Source organism: Erythranthe guttata, chromosome 8 (genome assembly GCF_056151865.1).
Source record: "Erythranthe guttata isolate IM_541 chromosome 8, IM_541, whole genome shotgun sequence".
Classification (NCBI taxonomy): domain Eukaryota; kingdom Viridiplantae; phylum Streptophyta; class Magnoliopsida; order Lamiales; family Phrymaceae; genus Erythranthe; species Erythranthe guttata.
The window spans coordinates 16,148,989-16,169,383 of NC_142540.1; the positions used below are offsets into that span (position 1 = coordinate 16,148,989).

Sequence of the window (20,395 nt, forward strand, 5' to 3'; positions counted from 1 at the left end):
GCATCTTTGGCGGTGGTGGTGGCGGTGTTGGGCGGCGGTCCTTTCGGCTTTTATGTTGGCGTTGACGTCGTCCTTGACTTTGTTCGAGCAATTTTTGGATACCAATCCGTAATTTCTCCACGGATTTTTCCAATCGCTCCAACCGTCTTCTCTCGGACGTCATAATTTCGCAAAGTGTTGATGTAATCTCAACTTTGCTCCAGCGTAGCTTTGATATAATCGCTGCCTTGCTAACGAAGCATTGGTGTTAATCGCAACTTCGCTCTGATACCAATTGATGCGATCTCTTGAGTATCATAAATATTTCCTACGAAACGTAAGATCTATTCTTTAATATTTCTCTCTGCATAATAAAACCCTAGCACAAGACGACTATTTAAAGATAATAAAACCCTAGAATCCTAATCTAACTAGGAAAGATAATTACCTATACTAATAAAATACTCAATAATCATCCTCACCCTAAACTAACATACGGCTATATCTAATATAAATATACTATGATAATTAATTAATAATAAAATATTAACTAATTAATACTTAAATAATATATTAAATAATATTTCTTATCAGGTTGAACAAAGCAGATGAGAGGAATAAATGGGATATAGTTCCAGGTTCTGATTTACATAAAGAGCAAAGATTTGTTGGTAAAACTTTCCTTTTAAAAAGGAATCCAGCTGTCGGTATGGCTTGATGAACTGACTGCCAAATGAAAAATTTGATTCTATGGTGTACTTGGAGGTTCCATATATATTTCCATGGAAGGGTGGGATTTTGGAGAGGACTTGAACTTTCAAGTAACCACGAATATGCATTTTTTAGTGTAAATATACCATGTTTAGATAACGCCCAGACGAATTTATCTTTTCCAGGATTAACAGGAATATGAACAGCAGTTATGCGTTTTATAATGAAATCTGGAACGTTATTTTTTATATGAGATATATTCCAAGATATAGTATGAGGATTGACGAGACATGAGACTTTAAGGTTAGTGAGCTCGTGAGGAATACTAGGAGTGTATTCCGCGATGGTAAAATTTCCAATTCATTTATCAAACCAAAAGTTGATTCTATTACAGCATTCCTAAGTACCCAAAATCTACATTTTGTGATATTCTCGATAGTTTTGTGTATATTCTTTCATATGCCACTATTGTATCCTTTTGGTTTGGGGGCATTCAAGAATTAGTGTGGGGGAAATATTTACTTTTCATAAGATGGGCCCAAATGGAGGTTTGATCTGTAAGAAGCCTCCATCCTAGTTTTAAGAGGAAAGCTTTATTAAGGACTTTAAGATTTTTAATGCCAAGTCCTCCATAAATTTTTGGTTGAAAAATAGTGTTTCAGGAGACGAGGCTTTTCCTATTAGAGTTGGGTGAGGAGTTCCACAAAAAAAAAAAAAAATTATAGAGTTTAATTTATTAATAGTGACGTCCGGTAATTTAAAAGAGTTCATGGTATAATTCGGAAGAGTATTAAGAACGTGATGAATGAGAGTATACCGACTAGCATGGAAAATGAATTTATAATACCTCGTCGAGATTTGTGATTGGGTTTTAGAAATAATGTCGAAAAACGTCGTTTTAGACACACAGTTAATGATAAGAAGTAGACCCAAATATTTTTCTCCAATATTTCCTCTTTTTATTTGTAACTTTTGACAAATTTTCCGTTTTCATTATGCGAAAAACCTCATTGGTTAATAATTTAATTGACATGAGTACAAATAACTTTTTTGTCAACCTAATCATTCAAAGGTCACTCAATTCATAACTTGAGACTTTTATTCAATCTCAATTTCACTAATTCATCAATTTAGAGCGATCGCCGCAGATCGATATAGATGTTTTTTTTCTTTTTTCTGGCAATGTTGATTAAATTAAGATTGTTGATTTTCATACGACTCGTGAACTATGCAACATGTGCAAGAAAAGTAAGATTGTTTATTAAATTTTCGTCAATTAAAATATATATCATGTCACATTCTTTTTCTTCGCTTCTTTTGGATCATCATCAAGCTAATTTCCAAAGATCCAAATTCATCTTAAAATTGTTGGAATTCAACTGCTGCAGTTTTGACGGTTTAATCATATCATTTTGGTGGCCGAGGCACGCAAAGATTTCACTCTCTCTAAGACGAGAACTTCACGAACCCCTTTGATTGTGCTTGTGCAATAATAAACGGTCGTGTCGCCTGTCGGATACATCACAAATAATGTTTTCAGCCAATATTGCACTATTAGTGAAGTAAAAGCTACACCGAACACTTAACAAAGTATTATAAAGGGGATATGTATAAATAAATAGAGAACTTAGAAAAGTGTATATTTGTACTTATGCCTTCTCAACTATTTAAAAACACAAGACCTCATCCTCTTTATATAGTATCAAAACATGACCATTTCATACATAAAATAGGCAAAGTCATTAAAATCATAAAAATCATTTGTAAGTTACAAATGTACAAAAAAGTGTTAATGGAGGAGGATCAAAATAAGTTTAAAGAAAATAATTAAATTTTGGTCATTTTTTTTTAAATTAAAACACCCAACAAACATAATTCATTAACTTTGATATTCAATGGCTAATAGTAGTTTAATATTTGATGTCATATTAATTAGTATGTGAAGATTATTAGCACAACAGATGTTGGATGTAAATACATATATTTGACTACCTCCGTCCATTTCCGTTTTCTCTTCTTCACCTCCCTTTTCTTCTTTTCATCATTTGTTTTATGCCTCACTTTCACACACATTTCTTTACCTAATCTTCCTCCTTCGATCGGTCTCTTTGTTCATTTGCTTTTGTCTTGTATTTTTAGAAAGATATACTCAATAATAATACCGTTACTTTTCATCATCTGGCCAAAAATCCAAACTTTTTTCAAATATTTGTCCAGATTCCTTAAGCTCCGCTGTTTTTTTTCTATTTATTTGTATGGATTTTCCTATGAAGGGTTCCTTTTGATCCTTCAATTCTCTTTCTGTTTTTTTTCTTATTTCCTCTCAATTCTTCAAACTTTTGGGATCTCTTTCTTTAATTAGTATTTATATGTTTGATTCCATATTCATCTCTTGCTCTGGGGTCTCTGGCCGGTAATTAATTGTATTCATTCAAGAAAAGAAAGAAAGAAAAAAAAAATGTATGGAGGGGGAAGTGGGACCCACCAGAGCAAAAGAGAGATGAGCTTGGAATACCAGGCACAGATATCAATACTAAGACCAAGTATCCGTGCAAGAAGAGCAAACATGACAGTGAAATTCCAAGATGTCCATGGTTTCACAGTTGAAGGGAATGTTGATGATGTGAATGTGTTGAATGAGGTTAGAGAGAAGTTGAGGCAACAAGGTAGGGTTTGGTGGGCTTTAGAAGCAAACAAAGGTGTCAATTGGTATTTAGAGACACATGTCTCTTCAACACTTAAGTCTTCTCTCAAATTCTCCGCATTGGTGAATGCCATCACCCTCAAGAGGCTTATCAAGAAAGGAATCCCTCTTAATTTCCGGCCGAAAGTATGGTTTTCTTTATCCGGTGCCGCCAAGAAAAAATCCACCGTCCCAGACAGTTACTACAATGATATGACCTCTGCTGTTTTCGATATGGTTACCCCTGCTACCAAGCAGATTGACCAAGTATGTTTCTTTCTTTATGAATTAGTTGAAGCATTATTTGTTTGTTCTTATTGCCTGGCGAATCACTTGATTTAATAATATTAGTTGCTGATAAGACTCGGATATTTTGTTGTATGTATGAAAATTAATTTACATGGAGTTGCAACTTCAAATTGAAATGGTTACAATTAAGAGTTTCATGAAATAAGTTGTTTCCCCTTACCTTGTTAACATTTATACATTTTCATCCTCAAAATAAGTTCATCTATTGTAGTTAATCTTAGAACAATAGACAAACCGAAGAGTGTATTTCTCAACCAGTCAGTCGTCGTAAATGCATACCTTTAAACATTTTTTAAATATAATGTGGGTCCAGGATCTTCCTCGAACTTTCCCTGGTCACCCGTGGTTGGACACTTCAGATGGGCATTCTGCACTTCGGCGGGTTCTTGTTGCCTATTCTTTCAGAGATTCTGATGTTGGATATTGTCAGGTAATTAATTGTCTTTCTCTACTCAAACAATACCTTTGTATTTGTTAATTAAGTCAATTTTATTTTATTTTTTCCTTTGTGACGATTTCCTTGTTGTGCAGGGTCTAAATTACGTCGCAGCATTGTTGTTGCTTGTAATGAAAACGGAAGAAGACGCGTTTTGGATGCTCGCTGTGCTATTAGAAAATGTGCTATTTAATGATTGTTACACATACAATTTATCTGGATGTCATGTGGATCAAAGAGTATTCCGAGATTTGCTAGCCAAGAAGTGTCCGAGGTTGTCTATCTCTCCATTTTTATTTTATTTTTTGTTTTGATGATGTGGCGGTTCAAATAGCTTTATTTCTTTTACATTACACTGAAGAAAAAAAGTATCGCTTTTCAGGATAGCTACTCATTTGGAAGGCATAGACTTTGATGTTTCTCTTGTTTGCACAGAGTGGTTTTTATGCCTATTTTCTAAAAGTTTGCCTTCTGAGGTATAAATATTTATATACTTACTTTCGATTTATTATCTATGTATTGATTTACACACCTTGATCGTAATAGTTAAAATTGACAATTTTCATTATTTTGTTTATTTCAACAGACGACTTTGCGTGTGTGGGACATACTTTTCTATGAAGGGGCAAATGTTTTATTCAATGTAGCATTAGCAATTTTTAAGGTAAGATACATACATGTGAAATCATCAATAAAAAAAGGTATTTATGGTTTTGTTGTAATACTAATTTTGTAAAAAAAAAAAAAAATTAATGACTGCAGATGAACGAAGAAGAGCTGCTTGTGACACATCAGGTTGGTGATGTGATCAATGTAATACAGAAAACTACTCATCACCTATTTGATCCCGACGAATTATTAACGGTACCTCCTCCTTGTTATACGTATTGCTTTACGATGGATGAATGATCTTTCGTCATCTTTACTTAGTGAAAATGGTTTAATCTCATTTTTCATTGGACTAAGTAATGATTTTATTTTGCTAAATAAATGGGTTTCGTAGGTTGCCTTTGACAAGATAGGGTTTACGACGACCACCACTATATCAAAGCAAAGGAAAAAGCAAGAACCGGCAGTCATGGCGGAGCTTGATCAGAGATTAAGACGACTAAACTCCCTTCATGAAAATGGTGATGAAAATTAATGATTTTTTTATTTTTTTCGGTTTTGTGCTGAAAATCATTGGATTACTGCAGCAAGTAATAATAGACATTTTATAAAAAAGAAAGAAATACAAGGTTGTATTATGTATAGTATAACATTGGCTGGGCCAAAGTGGTAAACTAGTAGAGTAAATATATAGCTGTAAATATATGTTGTGGATATATGCATATTTGCTTGATTAATGAATTTTGCCTCTTGAGTGAAAGTTGGTCCTCCAACTCTATCACTTGTAAAATAGTTTTTTCTTTTTCTATTTTTTTCCAAAATTGCGCCTTCAACTTCTCCATGGGACGATAGACTTTGTAAGTACTGAACCCGAAACACAAAACCCGAAATGAGTTGCGATTATAGTAACATAATATATTATTTCATCTAAGTCAAGATATACCTACTAATATATTGTGTTACAATTATTTTTATTGTATGTCCATTTCTATATAAATTGTTAACCATAATTTATAGTATCTTATAAGAACTAACGATTTAATCTTATGTGTGTTAATAATCAAATATAGAATACAAATATGATTGTTCGTGCACACTCTCAAATAAAATAAAATAAATTGATTTATTTATTCATAATAAATAATAATAGATACAATAAGAGGAAAGGTTCACACAGGATGGTTGAACATCAACCGTAATTTGTTTTTTTGGACTATGGAAAAAAAATATATCCATTATGTCTAAATAAGTGGTTCAATCATTCATAGTGATTCCATGGTTGGCCACATGATTGATGGTGCAACCATAGTGATTAGACTAATATAGTAATATTGTTGTTGTGCGAATTTTTCGACCGACAATTTTGTTGTTATGCTAATTTAATTTTTTTATGAGAATTTGGAGTCATTCTAAGAACATTGTCCACTTACAATATGTTGCAAATCGCATACAGGATGTAAATCACACTAGACTAACAATGTATGATTAACTGGTCTTACAAATTAGTATTCATGAAGGAGTTGGAACTCGGATCAAATGACTCAGCGTCCTCTTACTCCAACAACTAGTTCGTCTTTGCTAAGAAAAAAAATAATAATAATAATTCTTAAATGAAGATGAGATGAATAATGAATACATACAGCATATATATTTTATTACATCCTTTTTTTTAAGCTTCCGAAGCATATACATCTAAGGAGAGCTGGCACAGACAGCCTTGTTGAAAATTGTGGATGGGTAACAAAAAGAATAGCTATTGTGAAAATGAAGAAATCTTTTTAAAAACAACAACAATGTATGGATGTAGAATAATATTGATGTGGTGTGGTGACATTTAAAATAAATTAAAAGTTCCGGTAGCGTAGCGGTAGCGCAGCGCCGCCTCATCAGTTCTCACCACAACAACAACAACAAAAAGGGCACCGCGGACGTGAGCACACCCAAATTCGACATTACTTTGTGAGAGTTAGAAGTCGACTTTCCAGCAGAAGCTTTCGGCGACAGAGAAGAATCATCACTTCCCCCTTTTGTATCTGCATCGGGAGTTTCAGGAGCGGGTGCTGGAGCCGGAGTAGGGGGTATGTCGGTTCCGAATATAGCTTCAGGCAATAGTACTTTATCGATCTCGTAAATTGCAACTGGATCAGCTGCGTGAACTGCACTTGTGATCTTGGTGCTAGTCCATCCAGAATCGATCCGTATGGTGCCCGAGTTGTCGGTGAAATTCAATGAAAAAGGGCCGCCGGCAAAGGTGATGATGGGGTTCTGGTGGCTGAGATTCTTGAAATCCGAGAGAGTGTAGTAATGTGGCAATGCGTGGAAGAGAATTAGATTTTTGAGCTGTTCTTGGGTCAGATTTACGAGAGAAGCTCTGGGCTTCGAGAAGGCTTGATCCTTCGGTACGAAGATTGTGATTCCTTCTTCGGTGTTGTTGGCTTGGTTTTGGAAGGTGTCGATAAGTTTTGTTGTCTGGAGATAGTTGAGGAATGTACTGAATGGACCTGCCACCGACAGCAACTGTGTCAGGTTCACATACTCCGGCGCCGACGGTGCTGGCGCCGGCGAAGGAGTTTCTGCAACACTAGTTGCCGCCGCCGCTGATGATGCTCCGAAGATAAATGATACCAACACTACCACCATCAAATTCATTTTCATCTTTTTTTCAGATGCACCACCCTCCTACTCCGGACTGTTAGTACTGTTCATATTAAATTGAGCTTAATCAGATCTGATAAATAATTGGATTCACAATTTCATAAACACAAAATCCCAAATGCTCAAACACCAGATCTTGCTTAACAAGCTGATATCATGAGATCAATGTACACAACAATTAACTAATACTTCTTTTCTAGCTAGAGTATCTGGAAAGAAGAAAAGAAAAAAAAAAAAAAAAAACATGCATGTGTGAGCATTGCTCAAATAAAACTACTTGTGGTGCAGATCTACATTAATTACTTGCAATTAACTAGGTATTAAAGTAGATCTATATGATAAATGAACATAAACCAACTGGAAGGAATGAAATGGAATGTAGAGAGAGAGAGAGAGAGTAGAAACTCAACGCACCTGATCCTGATCCTGATCCAGAGAGAGAAACTGCAATATAAGTGAAATGGAGAGAGAGAGAGAGAGAGAGAGAGAGAGAGAGAGAGTAATGTAATGTAATGATGATAGTATCAAAGTGAAGGAAGTAGCAGTAATATAAGAAGGAAGGAGATACTGCTCTGCTCTCTGCACTGCTCTGCTGGTGAATGAATATATTACTAAGAAATAGAAAAAAAATACTCTTGACCAATTTAATAGACAGCTGGACTAGAGCACTCTTAATACTTAAATTATTGGGAGTTGGGACAAAGCAAAAAAGAACAAACATATTTATTACCAAATTTCAAGAAAAAACAGTTTTATGTAATGTGAGGTGGGCTTTCTGTGTCAACCTCCCAACTTATTATTATTATTCCTTTTTTTTTTTTTTCGTTTTGTTTGGGTATCAATGCGCCCAAACTTGCACTCTAATCAAAGTTTTTATTTGTTTTAGTTTTGCTTTTAAGTTTCTCCCTATTTCTTACAAGTTTCTAGGTTTTATCTATGCATAAAAAAAATGTGTGAATTTATTATTCTAGTCCTTTTTAAATGTTTTTGAACTACATAAATGAGAATAATGCACAAATCATACACTTGTGGTGTATTCAAGGATGGAATTATACCTTATAAAATGAGGCTGCAAACATCAGGATTTGTTTCTTGTTTCATTATATAAATGATCGACATGAAAACCGGTGTCGTAGGAAACTAACCGTTACACAGTCAAAATCAACAAACAACAGAAGCTACAGAGGAGAAGGAAAATTGGTTCATGTCCAAAGATATTATTATCAACACCAGAGTCACAAGTGGAAGTATTAGTCACTCACTTCCTGAATAGTATAATAAATAGAATTCACAGACGGCCAAAAAAACAAAAAAAAAAACCGATCCCATGGTTGAAAGTAGAGCAGCAATAGGCACATTTACATCTTGTCTTGTCTCGTCTCGTCGCATCATAAATACATGACGGTCTGAGAGCAAACATCATTTTATATTTAACAAGTAAAAATAAAAAATATATTTCCAATAGTCTCAATCCTCGAGACAAACTTAACGGGGGCCGCGTTCGCGAGAGGATTGCCAAGTGGTGGACTTTGGGGCGGCGGCAGTGGGTCTGCTGCGCTCATCTCGCCAACGATCACCACCAGCGGATGGAGGAGCTGTTCGATCACCACCAGACCACCTGTCTGTTTCAGTAGGACGCTGCGGTGTTGGGGCGGCTTGAGACTCACCGGTGGCCATTCTTTTGAACCTTGGCACGTACTTACCAGTCGTTGGTGCAGCTGCAGCTGCAGGTGCAGGTGCAGCAGAAGGAGTTGCAGGTGCAGGTGCAGGTGCAGCGGAGGGAGGTGCCGCTCTCACCGACACCTGATTCCTCCACTTCTCCTCCAACTCCCTCTCCCGCTGCCTCTGCTTTTCAGCTATTTCATCCAGCTTCGCCCTTTTTTCAGCTTCCTCTTTCTTTCTCCTCTCCATCTCTGCAAAAATTATCATCATATCCATTAATGTAATACATTTGAACCCAAATCATTCAACCAACTCTCTGATTTTCGTTCCAAGGAAAGTCATGTTGCTTTGTGGCCCTCATGCACCATACAATCTTTCACCCAACCAACACCCACCCCCATAAAGGCAAATGAAAATAGAAATAACCGAGCTGTTTTTACATGAGCAAAACAACAAACGAACCAGGAAAGCCACATATCTTCAACAAAGAACAGACTACAATTCAACTATATAATTTTCTACAAGATGTGATGATTTATATCTTCTTGAAAGTGAATAGCACACACATAAAAAAAATGTTCTGTTAATAAATAAGATAGGATAGTATATTTATTACCTTCAAGCTTCCGTGCTTCCTCCTCTTGATGCTTTTTTTTCTGCTTCTCCTCTTCAGACCGCAGATGAAATATCATTTTTCTTTTAGTCTCCCTTTCCAGTCTCCGTGACTCTACAATTTGGTTGATTCTCTCTTCTCTCTCTTCCCTAAGCCTGTCGTATTCAGCTCTTCTACGACTCAGCACTCTTTCTTGGAAAATGTTCTGCACAAAATCAAACAGATAGGAATATAGTTCATTAATAGCTCCATTCAGCAATACAAGAAGAATAAGATTCGTAGGTGTACAAACACTCCCATATCGACAGCTTCATTCAGCAGAAAAAAAAAAATCATTTCAATCTTCTACAACAAAGATAATCCTAGAAGGAAGTGGTAACTAAGTAATCAACTTAACTAAAAGCTAAATTTTTTTTATAATCCGTAAAACCCAATTTAAAAATCTTGTCAGGTCTATCAGTACCAGAACAACTAACAAACATCCATAATCCTTATCTTGCTCTAACTACTCTCTCACGGTGTTCTCTCAGAAAAAGTGAAAATACCTTGTTCTCCAACATTCGGCCAAGTCTCCTTTTTTCCTCTAGGTCTCCAGCATGTCGTTGCCTGCTTACATCAATCTCTTGCTGTATCAAGATAAGAAGAAAATATATTCGTCAATTTATAACTAAGCACGGACATACAATCAGCCGGCCAAAAGTTGTATATTAAATTTCCAGCCCAAAAAAGAGATGATCACGATTTCAGACCTGCTGCTCAAGTCCGTGTAGAGCCTCTTCTTCCGCTAAACGCTGTTGGAATGCAGCTTCAATAAGTGGGGCTGCTTCTTCTCTTTTTGCCCTCTCCAAGTAATCCATAGTCTTGCCAAGCTTCTGTAATTTTTTCTCCATTTCTTGCTTCTCCCTAAGCTGCTCGCTAAGTGCTAGCTCCATCAGAGTCTGCCTCGTTATTTTCTCCTGAATCCAAATTACAATATTGTTAATTCAACTAAATGAGGTTCAGATTCAGCAAAAGAATGAAGTAATCTAACTGGCGGTAGAAGTCAACTCACTCCATCTAAGACAGGTTTTTTCCCTTTCTTTTTGCTGCGTTTTTCAGCTTCTTGCAGCAAAGCATGAGCTTCCTCAAGCTCACGCTCCTCTATTTCCCTTAGAATTCTTTGATTCTTCATTTGCTCAAATTCAGTGGCAAGCCTTCTCTGTTCTGCCTCTTCAGTTATTTTCTGTAATTTTAGCCTCTTCGCCTCCTCCTCTCGTTCCTTGCATATTCACAAGCCAAATATTAGTAACTCAGAAATCCCATTTCACGAAAGATTTACAAGAAACAAAATTCAACACAAGTGATCCTCTTATCCAGGATTAAAATGGCATACCATCTCCAAAAGCTGACGTTCTTGTTCTTCTTTGCGCTTTTCGATTATCGATTTGCGTGCAAGGAGTCTCTTGTGCTCTATTTCAACAACTTCCACTAAATCTGGAAGTGTTTCCCCTAGCTTTGAAATTCTATTTATAGGAGGGTAGATCATGCCCCTTGCTTTGCCGAGGGATTCAGCAAACGTGGAGAGGTGATCCCTTAGGCCTTCTGATTCAAGACTCTGTGGTGAAAAGGGAAAACATATATAACTAAGTTGAACATAAGATGTGCCATTTAATGAATTTCCAGAATGCCAAAGGAAAATACAACAAAATTATGAAGATAAATAACAATAATACAAAAGACAGGTGTTAAAAATTTCTTCAATCCAGCCTCCAAAGAGGCATATACATTGCAGCCATGAGCTAAAAACATTTCTAAACGAGATTAATGCCTCGTTTTACAGCATAATTACCCTCACTTACGAAATAGATTTAGCAAGAAATTTACAATTTAAAGAGTATGAGACATTCCAAAATTGGAAGGAGTATGTGTTTGGCACAGAAAGAATTTACGTAGAATAAATAAATTTGGCACACAATTAGATTCAGCACCTTCAATGCTGACTAACAATTATTGGATTGTAGGCCAAGGTTTTTTGAAACAAAATATGAGGGTCAACAATAAAATTGTTACCTTATTACCAAAGAAAACAGCACCCTTCTTGTAATCCACTTTCATTGCTAGAAAATTATTCTTGACTGCATCTACAGAGATCTTCTCAACAGTTGGAAAATCAAAGAAAGGGATTATCCTTGATAGGTTGTCAATATTCATTGTCTGATACACCTGGGAGACCTGGTTTATAAAGGAAATAAGCATAATGTCAAATTACGAAACATGTAAGGCCAAATCAACGAAAAAGAATCAACTTGAAAACTGGTGGTAGGTGGTAGCACGTATGTACCCATTGCAGCAACCTAAGAGCAGCAAGCTTCTCCAAGGAAGGAACATACTGAGACAGCTGTACTTCTGGGACAGAAGAAGCAGAAGCAAGTTTACCTCCGAGCTTAGAAATTTTTGTTAAGAGGGACTGTACTTTTAGAGCCAGGTCTAAAGGGAGAAATTCATGTTCCAAAATATGGTAAAGATCCTTCACTTCCTGAGTCACGCAGTTCATTATGCCTTTTGACACCTAAACAAAATTGGATCAAAGAAACAGAATTCAGAATAAAAGGACATATTAGTGAAATAACCAAAGCAAATCTATTGTTCTAGGAAGGCACGAGTTTCTTCATTTTCTTCCATGCCAGTAGAGCTGATTAAGTGAGATTCTTGAATTTACAAGAATCCCTTCAGAATCATAGAGGACAGCAGCTAATAATGTTAAATCAACTGAAATTGTTGCTTACCAAATCCAAGAGAAGTGATGACCTGGAAAGCTGAAAAAAATAAATATAAGGATCAGTTACAAAACCAACGAAAAAAAAAAATAAAAAATATGAAGAAAAAGATTCAGCCAAAAGCACTTACTTACCATTTCTCTGTTCTCAGGTTTGGATTCAACATCAAATGCAATAAGGTTTGCAACTCTGCCACTTCGTTCTTTTTCATTTTCGAGCTCCAAATGAGATGCGCCATATGAGCGATCATAAGGGGGTACAGAAAGTGCAGCTAAAACAACAGATGATGCAATCAACTGCAAATCTTTCTGGTTTAGGTTCTTATTGAAGCTTTTCTGAAGTGAGAAAAGCTTAAGCCATGCATAAGCATGATAAAGATGGTTGGACGACATCCAGAATATCTGGGAAAGCTTAGAATAGTAAACAACCATTAAGGAAGGTTTAGGTGTTTTTTTAACCATGCACATCAACCCATGTATATCCTCAATTGAACGAAAGGCCTCCTGCAAAACAGAAAGCAACAAAGGCTTAGAGAAAACGAGAAGTCATTGACTTAAGTTATTAGAACCCAATTGCTCGTATGCAACGATGATTACAACAACAGTCAACTGAAGAAACCTGCCAAAGTTCAAGTTCGGTAGAAACTTTCAGCTGCTCGAATCTTGTGTCGAGATACAACTGCAGGCTTTCAGGAGCAGCAAGGTCAGGCCTATCTCGTTGGTCTCTGTACTTGTTAAGATTTGCAAGGTGATTTCTTATTATTTCACACAATCTCCGAAATTCTGTAGTTCGTTTGTATTGCTTGCAGAATTGGAAGGCACGATGTGCAGTCATCTGGATATTTAAGATAAGAAGCTCAATATGATCCCATTTGAATATAAATCGAAATAGCAGGAATTTCCTTGATGTTGACAAACTAAACACTTTCATAACCGAACGAACAAGGTATTGAAATTTCTAAAACTGATTAAAATAATAAAGACATTTGCAAAATAACTGATAGATATCAGTATCAATAATGCAAATGAAAGGAAGCACCTAATAACAATATAAACAAAAATTAAGACACGTGATCTAGTGGCAATATTTTGAAGATGAATCCCACAGAGAAGCAATGTTTGTTCGCCCGAGAATAGTGATATCTTTTGATGGATGCATAATAACAATTAAATGACAAAAGAGTTTAACATGTATTTATCAGGATATGCACTAATACCATGTAGACATACACCATAAAACGAGGAGATGTACATCACAGTAGACATGTATCCTTAAATAATTTGAAACTTTATACCCGGCATTGAATAAAAATTATTCTGGTCTGTAGCATGACACAATTGCACACTTGTACACAAAAAAAATAGACACAATACCGACTAAAATTTAGGTGGTCAGATAAACCACGAAAGGTCCATACCAACAGGCAAATATTTCCAAGTAATTTTAGACATATCAGGGTCGAGTAAATGCAGAAGAACTTAATTAAAAATATATTTATGTAGTTCAAAGAGAGAAATAGAACGCAAAAATAAAAAATTCTGATCCTGGTTACCTAATAAAACGCATTATCCGTTGTCCTATAGAGTGTAGCTGAACTAGGACACACATCAATTTGTAGTACCAATGTTTTTGTTCAAATAAGTAATTTGAAGTATCAAATGCTAGACAAATTTGCTTCAGGAATCGTAATAGCAACTAGCTTAAACATATAGAAAGATCAAAAAAAAAATATTAGTCCAGTAATACTTCAGAGGCAGGACATTGCGAAGTTAATGAATATACAGAGGAAAAATTACCGCATACAAGGCTTCCAATCTTGAGTTGTTGCGTAAAATTTCCAAAACAGTTCGGTATGTTTCCCACAAGAACTTAAACCACGGAGTTACAAGCTCACGATCAGATCTATCTTTACCTTTCTCCCCACTGACATAACTCAACATCAAATCTTCAGGCCGTTTATCTGCTTCCAAATCATCTACATCGAGAGCCTCCTCCAAGGCCTGCGCTTGACTACGTGCAAGCTCAGCTTTCTCGGTGGCCAACTGCATGAAATGTTTAATCACCTCCTCTAGTGAAGTAATATTAACTTGTTGGCAAATACCACGGTATTGGATAAGACCATCCTTTGCATGCCTTCCCCTCCTCATGTCGACGCATAACTCCACGTACTTGAACATTATCTTCTCATGTGTTCTTGTCCAAGCTCTATACCTCCTTGAGGTAATAAAACTATGAAGAGTCTCGAGCGCTTCTTGCTTTTGTCCAACATTGATCAACTCTGCATCAACACACACACACACATATATATAAGAAATGAGAACGAGAAGAATATTATATTTCAGTACATAAGATATTAGAGTAACGAACTCATGCTACAGTATCCCTTGATTCAATTTAGAATACTCGTACATATTCAATTGGGAGTCTTAGTTTGAACAACGTGTTACATTTACCAAACAGGTTCAGATGCACAAGGAGGAATGAGGGGTTTTCACTACTATGAAGAATATTTCAGAAACGACATGTGGCCTTATTGGATCCCTGATTGTGATACGAGGAATCATAAACTGAGTGCAAATCTTAAGTGTGTGTCGTGAGAAATTAATTAAGTGTTGATGACTATTTTAAAAAACTTATTATCAATAAAAAATAATGACAAAAAGGCAGAAAAGGGTTGAAACTGTAGATAGTAAAAGGGCAGGACTAATAACTGATGAGAGAAGACAGGAAAATAATTGAACACATAATACCTTCAGCTCGCTTCAAAGCATTCTCAGGTCTAGCAAACGTTGCCATCTTTCTTAAAATCCAACGGAAGATAATTCTACTGTTAATTCAAAGCAATCAACAGTGCCAACATTAGTTTCAAGAAAAAGAAAAATAAATAAAATTGTGCATCACAAAGGTATTTCAATTAGCTATTGAAACCACTGTTCCAATAAAAAAGGTAAAAGGTAGACATGCAAAATGCTAGAGCTTTCACAATCTGGACCATTTAACCGACTGGAACAAATAAATCAGTAATTTAAATCTCTCTCTCTCTCTGTGCAAAAAAGGTTCATAAAAAGATTGACAAGTAGTATATGCTAATTATGGCTCAAAATTAATTATAATTAAATTATCAGTTTTACCAACCAATTCGGTAAGGTCGTAAGACATTTGATTGATTTCAAGTATCATTGCCTATCCGGACCATCTGTGATGTAAATTATCAGTCACGCGTCGGTATGATTAACGCAAATATTTTAATGGATGTTATATACTGAATATATCGTATAACTATAAATTACCGTGAACCAAAAAAAAAAAAAAAAGAGAGAAAACGGTACAGCTAAACTTAGAGAAAAAAATTGAAGAGGAAATTGGATACGAAAATTAAAAAAAAACGAAGAGGATCGTTGAAATCTATGTGAGTGTAACAGACTTACAGAAAGCAGAATTGAATTGATGCCGTCGATGATGAGCACTGCTTCTTCTTTCTCGTTCTCTGCTTAACTTTCTACGACAGGGAGATAGTGTATTTTATTTTACATCGGAGAAACCCATTTCTTTTACAGTAAATTGGGCCACAAACTTACCAGGCCCACTGGATTACTAGTCCAGAGTTGCTCAGAAACTATTTTTTTTCTTACATTTTCATAACAAAGTCAAATTATGTAATTAAGGATGATTATTTGACCCGCTCCGAAATTTTTGCGTATTACCAAATTTGCTAGACACCCCTTATTTTGGACTTATATAGGTAGAGATTCTAGTTGATAGATGAATATAGACATAGGTCCTTTGAAAAAAAATATATAAATAAAATAAAATAATTAGTATATAGACATAAACATCCTCAGTTAATAAGAAAACAAATGTCATATATCTTCTATCCACAATTTCACGTTTCTCTCACCCTATATTTAGGCTCCGTTTGATAAAATTAAGCACTAAACACTGAATGCTGAATAATCATCAAAACGATTAAGAGCGGTGTCTGAATACTGAATGCTGAATATTTAAGTTTGTTTGGTAATTGTATTATTTTTATATCTGAATGTTGTTATTTTACTATATTGTCCTTCAAAATAATTCAATTTGATTTTATTAATTTAATTATCAATAATATTTAAGTGGATATATTAATATACTTATTTTGAATTGTGCTTTTTCTTTTTGAATTATGAATTGTGCTTTAAAATATATTAGATTATATTCTTACTATGAAATACCTATATAAAGAATATAAATCTATGGCCATAGGTTTTCATTAAATATGTAATAGAGAGAGAAATGAAAATTTACTTTATAATAATTAACCAATCTTATACTTTCTTAGAAATTATATATTAAAAAATACTGCATCTTAATATCCATTATTTTATGATAAACAATGTATTTGTCAAGAAATTAAGCATTCTTTCAACTTATATATATTTTCAAGAAAAAACAAAAAAGTAAATTAGTAACTACATGGAAAAAAATGCAGCCTAAAATTCAATGAATTGTCTACACGGGGAATAGCTTGATTCACCCATTAGTAAACAGTAAATTATTTAAGGAAGAATTGAAGAAAAAGGTGGTTCAAACACTGTGTGCACAACAAGGATAAAATAGTCTAAAATCCATTCAGCATAATGCTGAATGAATAAGCCCAATTATTTGGGCTGAATCGGCCAGCAATTAATGGCTTTATTCAGACTACCTTACCAAACACTCTTAACAGTATGTTGCTGACCGAATCAGTTTTTTTTTCCATTCAGAGGTCATTAAGCACCTATCAAACGGGCCCTTAATCCCTAATCTCTCTCCCACTATATCTCACGCCTCTCTCTTTCTCTTGTTCTTCTCTGTTTTTTTTTTCTTTTCTTTTTTTATTAAGAAATACTGTAGAGAAGGAAAAAACAAGGATGTTTTTAGATTATGAGATGATTTCTTGGTGAAAGAATTAAAGAAGACAACAAACATCCCCTCCCCTCTTCTAAAAAAAATTCAAAAATCCAAAATTCGCATTGTGTCTCCCGTATGTAGAACATTCCCATCGTTTGTTGTTAACAATTTCCGTTTGCAGGTTGGTTTAACTTCATTTGTTGTTTGAAGAATTGCGTTTGTTGTTGAGATTTGGTTCGTCTGGCTTACAATTTGCAAGGTATGTCTTAAGTTACATTTTACAAACACTTTGTTTAATATTTTTGCTGTTTGCAACGTGTTCCATAAACTTTTTTTTTTGTTGGTGTTTTTAATAATGATGGTTATTTTTTTCAGTTTGTTGTTTGCATTTGGCGAAGCCATATGTAGTTTATTGCTTGCAATTCAATAATGTGAATTTTTTTCTTGAGTTTGTTCTTAGCATTTGGCGAAATCATATGTTATTTTTTGTTTGCAATTTAATAACGCAAATTCTGGATTTTTTTTTAAGTTTGTTGTTTGCATTGGACGAAACCATAGGTATTTCGTTGTTTGCAATTCAATAATATAAAATCTAATTTTCAGTTTGATATTTGCAGTGCATAGAGTCGTAGGCGGCACGGGAAGCTTCACAGTTCCCGGAGTCATCGATAGCATTTTTAGAATATGAATTTGTAAAATAAATTGTATATTTTTTTATGAATTAATTTATTTTTTTAGTTAATATTTGGAAGAGAGATTTCTGAGAATTTGTTTTGATATAGAGATTTTTTGGGATTTGATTTGATTTTAACTAAGGATATTAAATATTATTAATTTATTAATATATGGAAATTTTGACTTGAATCTACACACATAAATTATAATATAAAGGGACCTATAGTAAATTGCCCCAAAATCTAAATGTAACTTATTTAAATAATTATAAGATCTAACAGTTTATCAACTCCTAAAATATAGGTTGTTCATGTGTTTGGATTATAGGTTGTTCAGATGTTTCGATTATCTAAATACCTTAAAATATAATTATAAAATTTAACAGCATATCAACTCTTAAAATATCTTATCAAATATAGGAGCTTATAAAATATCTTATACAAGGCCTACCAAATGGACTCTAAGTGAGATTATGTTTAACAAGGGAAAACAATTGTTATTTGAGAAAAATGAAAAAGGAAAAAAGAAAGAAAAAACCCAGTAACCAAAATGCCATGCACGTCTCGCCATCTCAATGCCATTCGTCTGAGTCTAGACTCTTTTACGAATGGTTTTAAAATTGGACCGTACATAGAACCGGACAATCAACGGGCTACGATTGGACCGGTTCAATCGAGTTTTTATATAGTTTTATTTTTAATTATATATAAGTAGTTAAAAAATAATCTATTTTTATATATATAAAGACCATCTATAGCGTAATATGTTGACACGTGGCGCTTTAGGGTTTCAATACTCTATGACAAATTTAGAATTTTTTGATAGTCCTAGGATTATTTGGCAAAAAAATAAAATACGTTTGTATGATTGTATCCCCATCTCCTCCCCAACTGTATCTGTGTAACCTCTCACAAGATTTTTTTTGCAATATTTTTTTCTCAATCCCCTATGTTTTTCTTCTCGACGACGGTTTGATTTTTTGTTTCCTCTATTTTTTCCTCTTTTCCACCGTTTCTTGCTTCGCTCATGTATAAATTCCTTCACAAATTCGAGTGAAGAGCAACAAACAAGCAGAAGCCGGCATCCAATTTCTTTTATTAATCAACGAATGACAGAAAGAGTAGTACGGTTTTTCCAACTTTGGATTTGTGGAGACAAAGAACTCCATAAAATTGAAGAAATATTTCCTATCTTACAAAGAGAAGGAATAGTATTTCATTTCAGGTAATTTTTATCTCGGTCATATAAATTGAAATTTAGGCATCAGAATTTTCTGTAAAAACTATGTCGTATACGTGTGTGTGTGTGTGTATTTCTATAATTATATGTTCTTCTAATGGCTCTTCTCTTTACTGGTTCTTAGTGCTCTATTTTCTGTCTTGTGTCAATATCTGCAAATGTCAAATGATTGTGTTTAGGCTGCTCATTATGATTACTTTTAGTACAGATATAGCATCTTCAAAAAACTCAATGGCAGAAAGCCAGAAACCAATCAAAATGTAGCAAACAAATTTCGTGAAACAGCGAAATTTTATCCAACCCCGGTATATGGAAAGTCGAAAAGGAGATTTTGTATAGATGGGGTCTTTCTTTTAGACTCTTGAAGGTATGCATAACCATGTGGTTGGGAGATATTCTTGGCATATATTCTCTCTGTCTTTAAAGGTGAAGTAGAAGAAGGTTAAATTAATCTCAAATTTTACCTTTTAAAAGAGTTAGTTAGGTCAGTTAGGTCAAGTAGAGGTGAAAGTCGGATGGAATGTATCGGAATAAATTCCAATTTATAATTTAAAATTTTAGGAATCTAGAAATTCATTATGATTTCAAAAGTTACGGAAATTTCGGAAATTATAATTCTAAACTTTTAAAACGTTTCGAAAATTTTCAGTAGCTTTCATAAATTTGAAAAATAAGAACACCCGCTTTGATAATACTAATAAATATTAAGTTCCAATTCATTTATTTAAAAAACAACACTTTTAACCGAAGAAGACATTCAGCGTATGATCGCCGAACCTTCAACAAGATCAACTTCTACTTGCTCCTCTAACGGTTCAGATAACCGATAAGGACCTTTAGCGTACGATCGCGAAAGTTTCAACTCGTGTTGCCACTGAAGCAATGGCACAACCGTGCGCATCCACCTCAGACCATAGGTCTCGAGTGCCTTATCCTAAAGTGGGGGGCTATCCCATCCCAAGGTTGGCATCACCCTTACCTTTCAACCCCAAGTAGGTGCACATCTCATCTCAAGAAACGAGTATAATCTCCCTACTCAAAAAATAAAACATCCACAAAGGGGTGAACATCAACCACCTAAAAATAAAAGAGAAAAAGAAGAAAGAAGAAGAAAAAAAAAGATGAAAAGAAGAAGATGAAAAAACAGAAGAAGAAGAAGAAAGAAGATGATGAAAAAACAGGAGAAGAAGAAGAAG

At 34.7% G+C, this 20,395-nt stretch overlaps 3 protein-coding genes across 4 annotated transcripts; 1 reads left to right on the top strand and 2 right to left on the bottom strand.

The window, feature by feature from the left end:
* The first annotated feature begins 2,649 nt into the window (after nucleotides 1-2,649).
* LOC105951300 (uncharacterized) lies at nucleotides 2,650-5,517 on the top strand. Its single transcript, XM_012974710.2, has 7 exons — nucleotides 2,650-3,640; nucleotides 3,996-4,112; nucleotides 4,214-4,392; nucleotides 4,501-4,594; nucleotides 4,705-4,782; nucleotides 4,881-4,982; nucleotides 5,122-5,517. Exons 1-7 carry the CDS (start codon nucleotides 3,149-3,151, stop codon nucleotides 5,260-5,262), a joined length of 1,203 nt encoding a protein of 400 aa, XP_012830164.2. The 5' UTR covers nucleotides 2,650-3,148; the 3' UTR covers nucleotides 5,263-5,517.
* Nucleotides 5,518-6,318: 801 nt separating this feature from the next.
* FLA7 (FASCICLIN-like arabinoogalactan 7) lies at nucleotides 6,319-8,152 on the bottom strand. Its single transcript, XM_012974713.2, has 2 exons — nucleotides 7,797-8,152; nucleotides 6,319-7,425 (listed from the first exon to the last, which is right to left on the bottom strand). The coding sequence occupies exon 2, from the start codon at nucleotides 7,380-7,382 to the stop codon at nucleotides 6,621-6,623; it is 762 nt and encodes a 253-aa protein (XP_012830167.2). The 5' UTR covers nucleotides 7,383-7,425; nucleotides 7,797-8,152; the 3' UTR covers nucleotides 6,319-6,620.
* Nucleotides 8,153-8,571: 419 nt separating this feature from the next.
* Nucleotides 8,572-15,975, bottom strand: LOC105951301 (eukaryotic translation initiation factor 3 subunit A). 2 transcript variants are annotated; one of them, XM_088821994.1, is made up of 15 exons: nucleotides 15,842-15,901; nucleotides 15,549-15,609; nucleotides 15,164-15,240; nucleotides 14,210-14,691; nucleotides 13,032-13,247; nucleotides 12,548-12,916; nucleotides 12,423-12,452; nucleotides 11,978-12,205; nucleotides 11,707-11,868; nucleotides 11,030-11,251; nucleotides 10,709-10,915; nucleotides 10,407-10,613; nucleotides 10,203-10,283; nucleotides 9,661-9,862; nucleotides 8,572-9,295 (listed from the first exon to the last, which is right to left on the bottom strand). In XM_088821994.1, the coding sequence occupies exons 3-15, from the start codon at nucleotides 15,207-15,209 to the stop codon at nucleotides 8,868-8,870; spliced, it is 2,880 nt and encodes a 959-aa protein (XP_088678120.1). In that variant the 5' UTR covers nucleotides 15,210-15,240; nucleotides 15,549-15,609; nucleotides 15,842-15,901; the 3' UTR covers nucleotides 8,572-8,867. The 2 variants fall into 2 exon arrangements, with proteins under 2 accessions (XP_088678120.1, XP_012830165.2); XM_012974711.2 differs by lacking the exon at nucleotides 15,549-15,609 and having other exon boundaries at nucleotides 15,842-15,975.
* Between the last annotated feature and the right edge of the window lie 4,420 nt (nucleotides 15,976-20,395).

Coding starts and splice junctions, on each gene's coding strand:
- LOC105951300 (XM_012974710.2), top strand. CDS start 3,149: ATGTATGGAGGGGGAAGTGGGACCCACCAGAGCAAAAGAGAGATGAGC. Junction 4,113..4,213: donor CTGATGTTGGATATTGTCAG/GTAATTAATTGT, acceptor CTTGTTGTGCAG/GGTCTAAATTACGTCGCAGC. Junction 4,783..4,880: donor TAGCATTAGCAATTTTTAAG/GTAAGATACATA, acceptor TAATGACTGCAG/ATGAACGAAGAAGAGCTGCT.
- FLA7 (XM_012974713.2), bottom strand. CDS start 7,382: ATGAAAATGAATTTGATGGTGGTAGTGTTGGTATCATTTATCTTCGGA.
- LOC105951301 (XM_012974711.2), bottom strand. CDS start 15,209: ATGGCAACGTTTGCTAGACCTGAGAATGCTTTGAAGCGAGCTGAAG. Junction 11,869..11,977: donor CTCTTAGGTTGCTGCAATGG/GTACATACGTGC, acceptor TTTATAAACCAG/GTCTCCCAGGTGTATCAGAC. Junction 9,296..9,660: donor GGAAGCACGGAAGCTTGAAG/GTAATAAATATA, acceptor TAATTTTTGCAG/AGATGGAGAGGAGAAAGAAA.